At 40.3% G+C, this 13,408-nt stretch overlaps 1 protein-coding gene across 1 annotated transcript; it reads left to right on the top strand.

Moving 5' to 3' along the window:
- The first annotated feature begins 3,299 nt into the window (after window positions 1-3,299).
- On the top strand, window positions 3,300-5,366 carry LOC126609156 (pentatricopeptide repeat-containing protein At5g65560-like). Its single transcript, XM_050277151.1, has 2 exons — window positions 3,300-4,143; window positions 4,360-5,366. Exons 1-2 carry the CDS (start codon window positions 3,300-3,302, stop codon window positions 5,364-5,366), a joined length of 1,851 nt encoding a protein of 616 aa, XP_050133108.1.
- The last annotated feature ends 8,042 nt before the right edge of the window (window positions 5,367-13,408 follow it).

The raw sequence follows: 13,408 nt of genomic DNA, 5'->3' as shown, positions 1-13,408 counted from the left end.
CTCAAATCTGTTGTAGTTGTGGGTATTGGATCTATTTATCCACTTCCTCCTCCATACAGGATATCCAGAAAAGGAGTCCCTTTGAAGCTGCATTATATCTTATCACATAAACAATGGGCATTACTTGTGGAGAAAACAATGGTGTGGCATCGGTAAAATGCTTTCGTCGTTCTTGGAATTAGTGTCGTAAAATGCTGAACTATGAAGCTCGCGTGAATATTTTGGGTTGGTTTTGCAACAGGCTCAACACATAGGCAGAGAATGTTTATACAACAGGCTCGATGTAGTCAATGTTTGTAAATTATCAATATCATTCATTTTTCATGTATCTCAGCCATAAAAGAATCTACGAACACACGTAAAGGATCAAATAAGCCTTGTCTGTTTGCAGTTTTGGTTGATATTCGCTGCTTCGAAACAAAAAGAAAGTTGCAGGATGATACATTCCGTAGACGTACCACTGATGATTCATGATCACAGACACCAGCACATATGGTTCTGATTTTGTTCAAATTTGAGTGTTGTTCCACATTGATGGGAAATAAACTGACCATATTGATGGGAAGATGAGCGCTTGTTACACTCGCTTTAAGCATCAACCTCGGCATGGTAGGCCTCGTGCGCCATTGGCGTTGGCTCTATCGTTTTTTCTTGTTTTTGGGAGATTCATTGAATTAAAATTGGTTTATTTTTGCTAAATTGTTGGTAACTAACTGCTAGAACGGTCTTTCTAATCTTTTCTTTCTTTGTTGTTTTACTCCTAATTGGGTTAGAGAATTTGAGTTCCTAAATTCATTCTGTGTTACAAGCAAGTCATGTAACTTAGGCCCCGTTTGGGATTGAGGTGATTTTAAAAAAAGCCACTGTGAAAAAAAGCTGAGGGTCATTTTTGTGTTTGGTAAACTGAAAAAAAAGGGCTTATTTTGGAAGCTGCTGTGAGAATAAGCTGAAAATCAAAGGAAAAGCTGAAGCTGCTATTTGCTGCTTTGAAAAAAAGCCAGTTTTTTCAAAGCACACGGAGCTACAGTGCTCCTTTAATGAAATGACACACTATCATCCTGCTTTTTTTTCCAAAAGCACTTTCACAAAAAAGTTTACCAAACACTCTACTGGCTTTATTTCACAGCCGCTTATTCTCACAGCACAGCCGCTTATTCTCATAGCAGCTTTTTTTCAAAGCACAGCAATACCAAACCAGCCCTTAACTTGATGGAAAATTAGTTGGATATAATAGCCTCAAAAATCATTATTTAGAAACTTATTTTTTATTCAAATAGCAATTTAAGGACTAAATCCTCACTTATTCTTTAATATTGAAAGAATTTTGAGGTTTAGTGAGATTTCCTCTCTTAATATCTCTCGTATCGCATTCCAAACCAAACTAGATAAAAAAAATTTAACTTATAATTACAACCAATTAAGCTCCATGGCACGATATTATTGGGAAGCCAGACCACTCCCTTGATTTTAATTTTTGGTCAATATGGCTGATTCAATCGGACACACAGACAGTCATTAATTCAAACGGAAGCATTATAGCACCATTTCTCTGCTCTATGTGAAAGTATTTTTACATCTAATGGGTATACTGCAGACTGTTATATTCGACTCAATCATATAATGCCATGTGAATATAGACTTACACATGGCATTACGTTAGCGAGCCGGAAGATCATTGTGTTGGAATACCCGTTGCACATAAGTCATTTTCCTCATTTGAACCAACTGGAACCAAAATCACATATCCTTCCTTTTAATTCATCTTTCACATGGCACGATATTATTCGTAGTTGCAGCAAGTAGAGCTTTTAGGATTTGGAGGAAACAAAGCAGAGAGCTTGAGAGGGATTTTTCAGTTTTTTTTTTTTTTTTTCAGTGAAAAAAAAAATGACGCCTGAGAGCATCTTTAAAAAAAAAAATGTCAAAATTACCATGTAGGAAACAAAGCAGAGTTTGTTGCCATTTTTAACTGTTGTATGCTTACGTGGCAATTTTGACATCTTCCTTTAAGATTCTCTCAGGCGTCATTTTTTTTTCACTGAAAAAAATACTGAAAAATCCCTCTCAAGCTCTCTACTTTGTTTCCTCCAAATACTAAAAGCTCCACTCGCAGCAGCTACGAATCCATTCCACCGGAAGCATTTTCAGGTTTGTTTCTTTTCTCTTGTCTTCTTGTTGGTTTGGTTGATCATTTACTTATTTTGTAGCATTTTGGTTGGGATTTATGTTTTGTTGAATAAAATCAAAGGCTCTCTCCTTTTCTTAGTTTTTGCTCAAAAGCTTTCCATTTTTTTTGTTTTTGCACCAAAGTTGTCGCCTTTCCTGTGCCTTTGCTCTAACCTCTCTCATTTTCTTAGTTTTATTGTCACAAATTCTCTCATTTTCTTAGTTTTTGCTCAAAGGCTCTCTCATTTCTTAGTATTTTGTCACTAATTCTCTTGTTTTCTTGGTTTTTTGCTCAAAAGCCCTCTCATTTTCTTAGTTTTTTTTGTCACTAATTCTCTCCTTTGGTTTTTCCACAATTGTTCTCATTTTCTCGTTGATTTTGGCCAAAAGAGTTCTTATTTTCTTAGTTTTTAGTCACTAATTCTCTCATTTTCTTAGTTTTTGCTCAAAAGCTTTCATTTTCTCTGTTTTTTCTCCCAAGTTCTCTCATTTTCTTTGGTTTTACCCACAAGTGTTGTCAAGTTCTCTGCTTTTATTTTTCCTCACAAGCAGCAGGCGTGTATTTTCATCATCTTGTTTGGTTATACATTTAGTTTCCAGATCTTGCTAAAATATTTAAGAGTATCCCGTTTGTTCAATGAGTTAGGGTTCATATGGATTTACAGTGCTGACATAAAGCTCTCTCATTTTCTTTGTTTTTGCATACAAGTTGTCTCATTTTCTTGGTTTCTGGTGACAAAGCTCTCTTCTTTCACTAGTTTTTGGCTGACAAACTTGTCATTTTCTTTGTTTTCGATCACAAGTTCCTTTCATTTTCAGCAATGGCGTCTTCCTCCAAGACCACCAGCAACCTCTCTTTGAGCGACTTGAAGCAATTGGACGATATGAAATATGCCCCCAAAGACTACGACCAAATCCTCCAAAACATGTTGACCCAAGAAAGCATGTGCGCACAGACAATCAAGATGATTGTCGAATTGACCAGATACGGCCTCAACCTTGACGTGGCTGCTGAGATCGGGTCCCAGGCCGGCAACAATGGTATTGTTCCCAAGGTTGTCCCCCTCACCGCCGTCATGGACTCATATGCCAGTGCCTGAAGAACTAGTGATGTTTGCAAAGTGTTTCTGAAGATGTTAGCAAACGAGATAACCCCCAATGCGTACACCTATACCGTGATCATCAAAGAACTTGCTTCTTGCTCCCTTAGGGACCCTAATTTTCCACATTTCGTTAAGTTTGCAAAGATGTACTTTGTGGAAATGTTGGACAAAAGATTGCAGCCAACTTCTGGCACCTACATTGCCTTGTTTGAGAAACTTGATGAGGGCAGAGATAGAAAGGAGTTTGGAGAGCTGATTAAAGCTAAAGGGTTTGTGCTTCCTCCAGATGATTTTCATACAGCTGAGAGGGATCAAGAAATTCCATTTATCACTGAAGGCCTAGTTGAAGCTGCTTTTCGTCAAAGGAAGGTGTTTGAAAGTGCTACCAAAGACACTAATGATAAGGAAATGCAACAAACATTTGAAAAGATGCGCACCAATTGGATTGTGGAAGAAGCATGGAGAATGTATCATGGTTTGTTAAAGGACAACCAAGTTGATCAAGCCAATGAATTCTATAAACAGAACAAGAGGGGAATAATTCCCGACGTGGCCATCCATACTGTCGTGATTGAGGCCTACGCCAATGCTGGGAAGGCTAATGGTGCTCTCAAGGCTTACAAGCACATGTTGGTCAATGGGGTCGACCCCAATTTGTACACTTACAGTGTACTGATCAAGGCACTGTCTGCTGACTCGGATTTCGTTCTGATTGCCAGGAAATACTTTCTTGAGATGTTGGACAAGAGAATAATACCTAATAGTGATATCTATGAAGCCATGTCCAAGGGAGCTAAGGCAGAGGACATGGAGTACATGGAGTTTGCTGAGGCTGTGCTAGCTAAGAGGATAAAAGTCTTAAAGGAGAAAGATGGTGAGTACATCCAAGTTTTGTTGTGTGCTGATTGATCGCTATGCTATGTAGTTAGCAACCAATTTCGATCCATATAAAAAAGGGAGTCTACCTAATGTAGCTGGTTTAGTCCTTCACTCAATTCTAGATTTCGTTCCAGATTATCTAACATACTTGCTGTCATTGTTTAACATGCCATTGCAATATCTGATTGCACCCATTTTTGCAGTATATCAGGCAAAGAAGGCGACCCAGAAGACTTGGAAACAATCTTGCTCATGTTAGAATATGGGATCCCAATTAAGGCTGAATCGTACAATATGATCATCAAGATGCACGCCTTCCATAATCTTTGCCCCTCTGCTGTTCAGTATGCCAAGAAGTACTTTCTACAAATGCTTGAGAAGGGAATGCAGCCTGATTCCGGTACCTATACCCTCGTGATGGAGGCCATTGCCTGCCAGTCGGACAGCAAGACGAAGGTGATAGAGGAGGCCATAGAGTTTATGAAGCAAATTAAAGATAAGGGTCTTGTGCTTGACAACCCAAGTTATTTTGAGTTCCACGACCATCTTGAAGATGCAGTTGATACATTCAGGATGTTCGAATATGCCACCAGAATCGATGATGAGGAGATGAAAGAAATCTTCTTAAAGTGGCGCATCGATCGAGAGGCAGTCATGAAATTTGGATTTGATATGCTCAGTGGTCTGGTGGATGATAGCTATGGGGATGAGGCATTTGAGCTTTTTGAGCCGGTCTTTGAGACGGGCATATATCCCTCATTTGTCATGCACACAACTATCATCCAGGCCTATGTTGCTGCTGGCAAGATTAAGGGAGCTTTCGATGCCTACCTTCACATGTTAGCGGCTAAGATCACTCATAACTTGTACACTTATAGTGTCCTCATCAAGGCACTCTCTGCTGATCCAAACTTGTTTAAGTCTGCCAAGGTTAACTTGCTGGATATGATGAAAAAGAAAATGCATCATAACGCAGGTACCTACACAGCAGTGTTTGAGGGCTTTACTCGGCAGAGGGACAAGGGAGTGGAGAAGGGAAGGGAGTTTTTGAATCAGATGAAGGGCAATGGATTTGAGCCTGACGAGGGCGCTGTGAGGGAGGTGCTAAGAGGAAGAAAAGGTGAAGTGGTCCAAGAGGTCATGGAAATTCTGTTTGACAAATCTCACCTGCCTTGTGTTTCTTCCTTGACAAACAGGCTTCAGAACATCATGCAGTGAATACGGTTGGCCTGTTGTTGTTGTTATGTTGTCTGATGCAAAAAGTTTAGTGTAATTGCTACTGGTAGCATTAAGATTAGTAATTCAAGATATGCTTTCGTATTGACTGTTGCAACTAATCGCTTAATTATGATGTAACGAACAAGTTTAGTGTTCTCTAATCAAAACCATATTCCTGTTTTCTTTCATTACTCATGTAAGTGTTGAGTCTTGTAGAATTTTAATTCTGATGTTTGTTCTGTTTAGTCGAGCAAGAGATAACCGCATTACGCCAAGGAGATGCTTTCAGTTCTAATGGAGAATTTTGATTCCAAGTTTTCATGTGTGAATTATTGAATGTATGTGGAGACATTGGATGCAAAGTGATTCTGTCTGTATCGTAAATTTATTAAAATGTGTAGTAATAATTATTTTGGATAGCACCGTGACAACCTTCATCCAAAATAAAACATTTTTTATCTTACAAAATAAAACATTTTAAAGGGAAATAAGAGACCATAGTTGTAACCTCAAAAGGATTGTTGTTTCACATTGTGACAAGTTCTAGACCAATACTCTTGGACTTTTGATTCAGAGAGCAAAGCTCGACTAAAATTGATGGACTAACGCTCCAATTTCCCATTCGTACCTATTGGAAGTCTTGGACAATAGGGATTTAGTTATTGTTTTCTAAGTGTCGGCTGTCTTTTCTTTTTCTTATGTTTAGCAATTCTTGTATAGTGGTCAACTCCTTAATTCAAGGAGCTGCTGTTAGCTTTCCTAAAGCCTCTGATTATGGCATAAATTAAGGAAAGAAGGATAGCCTCCTTATATTTGGCTGTAGAGTTGCGTTGCAGATAAGAAAAGCAATACAAAAACAATCTTTGAAAAGCAACATGGTATTAGAGCAGGGAAAATAACCTGCTTCTGCATTACTATCATCCGATCTTATTCAACCTTCAATATGGCGAAAGAAAATCCTTCTGGGTCTGAAGCTGAAAGTTCATAGGTCATTTCCTCCTTGAATGTGTCTAAGATGGATGTCAACCCTAATCAAAGATTAAGCTCAATCTTGTTGAATGAGTTTAATTACTTGCCTTGGTCAAGAGTAGTAAGTCTTGCCCTAGGTGAAATGTCCAAGTTAGGGTTTATAAATGGAAGCATCGAAGTTCCTGATTCTTCCTCTTCAACTTATGAAACCTGGCTATGCAAGGATCAGCTAATTATGTCCTGGCTCCTAAATTCCATGGAACGTAAACTAGCTGAAATATTCAATTATTCTGAATCATCATTCAAGCTATGGGAGACTGTCAAGGAAATGTATGGTAGTCAGAACAATGTTGCACGTGTGTTTCAATTAAAAAAGGACATTTCCAACCTGCAACAAAAAGGAAAGCCTTTTGTACAACTTCTAGGCAGCATGAAGAGCATGTGGAATGAGTTGGAATTGTATCGACCCTATACAACTGAAGCATCTGTGCTACTGAAGAGGGCAGAAGAATACAAGATATTCCAACTCTTGTTAAGTCTCGATGCAGAATATGAAGACCTACGAAGCTACATACTTATGAACACTGAACTGCCTTCCTTCACCAGTGTATGTACAACAATCCAATGTGAAGAAGTACGAAGGAAAGTCATGAACATTGGTATAAAGACCAATGTATCTGAAGCTAGGGCCTATCTAACCAACGAAGGAAAATACAAAAGGAAGAATCCACACTTGAAGTGCCATCACTGCAACTATACCGGTCATGTTAAAGAGACATGTTGTATTTTACATCCAAAATTAAAACCTGATTTTATGAAGGACAACAAGGGCTTTCAAAAGCTGAACCGAGCTACACATAGAGCCAACCATGCATCTGCCTCAACCTCAAATAGGTCTGACACACTCAAAAGCTTCACAGCAAATCCGGCTGCACTCATAAATGAGTTTGCAGAGTATCTTCAAAGCAAGAAATAAGGGATTGAAAGTGATCAAACGGTCAATTTTGAAGATGAAAACTCAACAGCTTTGCTAGGCAAGTTTGCTGGTTTCATGTCAGACACTGAACACATACCTCAAGAAGACATGCAAGGTATCATGAATTCATTCAAAACTGCTCTTAATGTAAATATGTTGCATGATTTTTTGATTGTTGATTCGGGTGCCACAGATCATATGACCAACCAAGTTTCTAAGTTTCATAAGTTTGAAAAATTATCAAAACCTTCTCAAGTGTCAACTGCAAATGGTGAAAGTGCCAAGGTTTTAGGAAAGGGAAAAATCAACTTTGTTGATGCACAAAATCAGCGAAGACTTTGGTACAACAGAAAGTGTCAGGTTTTGTGACCTTCGCTTGGTTGCTTCGGTCACTAGTGAGGATAAGTACGTAAATGAATAGAGACAGAGAAGCAAACACAGGATGTACGTGGTTCACCCAGATTGGCTACGTCCACGGAGTAGAGGAGTTCTTATTAGTAGTGAAGGGCTTACACAAGTACAAAGGATCAAGCTCTCAATTTAGTGAGTTCTTGTGAATGATTTAACACAAATGGCATTAGGCAATATTGTGGGGGAATGACCCCTATTTATAGAAAAACTTGTAGCTTTGTCACATTGACATGTGTCATGTTATGATTGGTTCTTGATGTTGACACGTGCTGCGCTCTGATTGGCTTCTAATCTTGACACGTGTCGAGTAGTGATTGGCCTCCTGGTCGGAGGGGAACTCTTCTGGGTCCTTGACAGTATAGCGTTGGCCGGTGCTCGGTAGTTTCGGGATTGGTCAAGTATGGTACAAACAGTGCTCCCCTAAGTTCCCGAGTGAGGGAAACTCCTCGGTTGGGGACTTGCAAGATCCAATCCCTTGAGTAATCACGAAACTTCTAAGTACCGAAGTGTGGTCTGATCTTCATCTGCCCTTCTCTGGAAGTACTTTTCCTCCATCCGGGAATGGTGTATTTAGCTGATGTTGACGCACAAGGTAATGTATCAATTTCACTTGAAGCTTAGTTGTAGTTTCGGGCTTAGTCAAGTGTGATACAAACCCTATAGTAGGAGTCCCCCAAGTCGCCAAGCTAGGAGATCTGCCGAAAGAGGTGACAGACAAGGTAAGCAGTCAAACTTCCAAGTAAGCAACCCAGGATCAGAGGTTTGACTTCGGCTTCCGGTTGATTGTTCTTCTTCTCCTTGTCTCTCATTCAACTGTCAGGATAAGGAGAAGCAAATGGATAAGAGATGATATGAGATACTTTTGCTTTTGAAGAAGTAACTTTCCACAGGCTTATTCTTGAACTGTGCTGGAGGGTTTTCTGGTGCCCTTCAGAGTATAAAGCCGACTCAAAAATTTGAGGGTCAAAACAAGTCCATCAAATCTAGAGTACGTTCGACCTTGATGATATGGGATACTTTTGCTATTGACGGAATAATGAATGTGGTATGGAAAGGTGTCGTGCTGTAGTGATCTGTTTCAGCCCACCGTTGAACCTTCTGCTTCAATCTTTTGCATGGCAGAAGTGGTGTGCAACCTTTGCATTTAAATGGTCCTTCAGAACATTCCTTCATAGTGACTCATCCCCGCTTGGCAGCTTCAGTGTAAAGAGCCAATATCTGATCAACTGTCATGAGGTATTTGCCGGTGGAATTCGTGACCTTGACAGCAGTTGAGGATGAGTACTCGAGAGCAATGCTAAGTAAGCAACCAGGCAAAGGCTCCAGGCAGTCAGTTCCAAATTGGAGGTTTGATTTCAGGTTCCGACTGACTGCTCTCTTTCTCCTTGTCCTGCAGGTGTGGACAAGGACAAAGACAAAGACAGGGAGAAAGCATGATATGGGATACTCTTGCTTTCGACCCTGATGATATGAGATACTCTTGTTCTTGGTGTGGCTTATTTGCTGAGGTATTATCGGGGGGAAATAAAGCTGAGTATTTCGAGAGGTTATGTTGAGGGTGCCTTTTCGAATGCGAGAAAGGGTTGAGCATTTTTGCAGGTTTGCCTGTCCGTTGAGGAGGGAGGTCAATGTATATAGGGATTTCCCAATAACAAGTAGTAATGCTATTCCTTTACCCTTCTTGGTCACAGCAATGTAGTGGGAGCTGCCAGCTTCACGTGTTTTAATTTTGTCAGAGCACTTTGAAAAAGTGGTATGTGGTATCTGGAAAGCTGATATTACGTGTGAAGATTACAGACAAGCTTTATCTAAGGAAATCTGGCTCTCGAAGTTCTGAGAGTTGTGCCTCTTCGGTTTTCGAACAAGCAATCCCGTCGAGGATCTGACTCTCGAGATTCGGAAAACGGTGCTACTCCGGTTTTTAAGAAAGTAATTATGTTGGGAGTCTTTTTTCGAATGTGAGTAAAGGTTGGACGTTCTTGCCAACCTATCTTGCCGCAAAACACGGAGGTCGACACACATAGGGACTTTCCAGTTGTCAAGCAGTGGTGCTGTTCCTTTACCCTTATGAGTAATAGTAGGGTAGCTGGAACTTCGAAATTCTCGTGCCTAAACTTTGTCAGAGATCTTTGACAAAGTTATATGTGGTACCCGAGGAGTTGATGGTGCATATGGAGAGCGGTGATTGAACAGTAAGATTCACGTGCTTTCTACTTCACCAGAAATCTTCGACAGATTGCCCGTAATTTCCGCAAAGCTGATTGTGCATGTGACAGGTGCTGACGAGGCTGCAAAAGCAGGTGCTTCTTCGATTTCTGAGATCGGCCCTCGTGGTCTCTGAGCAGCCCAGCTTTTGAGAAAGCAAACGCCTCTTCGATTTCTGAGATCGGCCCTCGTGGTCTCTGAGCAGCCCAGCTTTTGAGAAAGCAAACGCCTCTTCGATTTCTGAAGCTCCGTCGAGTGCAGATTTTTATAGAGGCTGGCATTAAGTTCCACAGCACACTTGAATCTCTACCAGTAGAAGCTCATTTCTTGCACTTCTAAGATCTTGATTTGTCTGACCTCTTCCTTCTTCAACACATTTGAAAATGTCTGGACCCTCCGACCGTCGTTTTGACTTGAACCTTGGAGAAGAGACAGCCACGCCTTCTCCAGACAACATATGGCGCCCATCCTTCATATCCCCTACTGGTCCTCTTACCGTTGGGGATTCTGTGATGAAGAATGATATGACCGCTGCAGTGGTGGCCAGGAACCTTCTCACTCCAAAAGATAATAGACTATTTTCCAAACGGTCTGATGAGTTGGCTGTTAAGGACTCTCTGGCTCTTAGTGTTCAGTGTGCAGGTTCTGTGTCTAATATGGCCCAACGCCTATTTGCTAGAACCCGCCAAGTTGAATCATTGGCTGCTGAAGTGATGAGTCTCAAACAGGAGATTAGAGGGCTCAAGCATGAGAATAAGCAGTTGCACCGGCTCGCCCATGACTATGCTACAAACATGAAGAGGAAGCTTGACCAGATGAAGGAATCTGATGGTAAGGTTTTACTTGATCATCAGCGGTTTGTGGGTTTGTTCCAAAGGCATTTATTGCCTTCGTCCTCTGGGGCTGTACCTGGTAATGAAGCTTCAAATGATGAACTTCCAATGCCTCCTCCTTCTGGGGTTTTGTCAAGTACTGAGGCTCTGGATAACCACCCTCCGGTGCTTTCTCTTTCTGGGGCTCTACCGACTGCTGAGACTTCCCCTAAGCAACCTTTGTGAAGGCTCCCTTTTGTTTGTTTATTTTGACTCATGTATATGTACATATTTGTGGCTTATCGAAAATATTAATAAATAAGCTTTGCTTCATTTCAACATATTGTGTTAAATACACCAAAGCCTTCTTCATAAAGTTCTTTGAATTTTTGCTTTTGTTGAAACCTGTATTGTTGAAGCTTTGTGAGTGAAGCATGTAGTTTGAGGTAGTGTTCCCTTAATTTCCCGAGTGAGGAAAACTTCTCGGTTGGAGACTTGAAAAATCCAAGTCACTGAGTAGTCACGAACTTTTGAGTACCAAGGCGTAGTAGCATATGGTGGGAGTCCCCCAAGTCTTTAGTCGAGGGAGTTGACGAATGAGGTGTCTTGCTAATAGTCCATGTCGTAAGTACCAAAACTTCATTCTTTTGTTTTCTAAGTGGTAGCCCCGGACTTTTTCTTCATATATTTTGTTTATGAAGGTTGCTAGGCCCGAATAAGTGGAATTGCAGAAGGTGTAACGGTTGGTAGCTGTTTTATGGAAAGCCATCTGACTACGATAGTCTTGCACATGATGACTATAGGGAGATACACACACATACTGCTATGATAGAGGGTGTAACCGTTGGTGCATGACAATCATAATGGAAGCATCACAATGATGGAAGCATCTCAATGATGAAAGCATCATAATGATGAAAACACCATAATGATGAAACATCATAATGATGTTTCTTTGGTGGAATTGGTTTTCATTTCCCCTAACAACCTGAATTGGTTTTCAATATAAGACCCTCAGCTGTAGCTCGAATCACAAAGTTGTCTTCATGAAAGTTGTTCTTTAATTCCTTAACTACAACATATCCAAATTTGAGAGCCATCAGATCAGTACAACTCTAGAAATTCAGGTACGACGAGTGATTGTTCATCATTTGTCTGTCAACACGTCAGACCTGTTGTGAGCTTCAAAAACTCCATTTTCTCTTGCTTAGATCAACATACGTTCTTCAGCGAAGTTGTTCCTTAACTTGTGAACTACAACATATCCAAAATTGAGATCCCTCGGAGCTGTATAACTCAAGAAATTCAGGTATGATGAAGGACTGGTTATTATTTTTCTGTCAACCCGTCAGATTTGTTGTGAGCTTCGAAACTCCATTTTCTATTGTTCAGATCAGCATGCTTTCTTCATTGAAGTTGTTCCTCATCGTCTCTTTCATAACATATCAAAAATTCAGAATGAACTAATGGTTAAATATTTCCAGATCTTCGAAACATCACAGCAGCTTCGAAATCTGCAAGAATCCGACTGTCATGCTTGGAGCTTCAACACTTTAATTTCCGTGGCTCAAACAGAAATGGTTCCTTCTTGAAAGTTGTTCATCTGCTCAAGAACTAGAGGGTGTCCAAAATTCAGCTCCATTGGAGAGAAGCAGCAGCTGCAAAAATTTAATAGAGAAAAGGAGGCGAAGCTTTGTTGGATTTCTAGGCTGGGGAAGATTCCAGTTTTTGTAGCAACTTCAGTACTGGTGAATTGCTTGTATTTTTGTCCATAACTAAATTTTGGACTTTGAATTATTATTTGATCTATCATAATATGTTTGGGAACATATATAAGTGAATAAATAAGAAGGAAGATTTTGGGCCCTTGTGGGTGTAAAACAAAAAATGTTTAGGTTTTGTGAACAAAATTTGTTTATTTGGAGCAAGGTTTTGTGTTGAAGCTTTGTAGGTGAAGCTTTGGTGTTGAAGCTTTCTAGGTGAAGCTTTGATGGTGAAGCTTTGTAGATGAAGCTTTGTAGATGAAGCTGTCTAGGTGAAGCTTTGATGGTGAAGCTTTGATGGTGAAAGGATGTAGATGAAGCTTTCTAGGTGAAGCTTTTTTAGGTGAAGCTTTGTAGGTGAAGCTTTTTTAAGTGAAGCTTTGGGCCCTTGTGAAGCTTTGGAGGTGAAGCTTTTCGGGTGAAGCTTTTTTGGGTGAAGCTTTGTGGGTGAAGCTTTTTAGGTGAAGCTTTGTGGGTGAAGCTTTGGAGGTGAAGCTTTTCGGGTGAAGCTTTTTGGATGAAGCTGTTTTTTTTTTTTTTTTTTTTTTTTTTGGCGCTTGACACGGTCTTCATTTGCTTGTTTTGTAGTGACTGTGGAAGACGGATTGCTTTCTGATTGAGAAGGGTTCCGGCATCGCTTTGCACCATCTTCATGTGGGTAATATAGGAACTTCCTTATGTTTTGATCATGCATGTAGTGATAGAATTTGTTTCTTCTTATTGTAGATGTCAGAGCCTGGAAGTTCTAGTGATGAGGGCTCTTCTAGCTTTAGCTCTAAGTCTGAGTCTGCAATGTCGGAGTCTTCAGGATCTTTGTTAGAGTCCTGTACTAGAGAAACATTGGATGATCTTCCCAACCGTCGAACTTTAGCTATTGCTAGTTCTTCCTCCATGGCGTTGGGTGAG

The sequence above is a fragment of the Malus sylvestris genome, chromosome 16, assembly GCF_916048215.2.
Source record: "Malus sylvestris chromosome 16, drMalSylv7.2, whole genome shotgun sequence".
Classification (NCBI taxonomy): Eukaryota; Viridiplantae; Streptophyta; class Magnoliopsida; order Rosales; family Rosaceae; genus Malus; species Malus sylvestris.
Note: the sequence above shows the minus strand (reverse complement) of the source record. Positions and strands in the feature narration are given on the sequence as shown.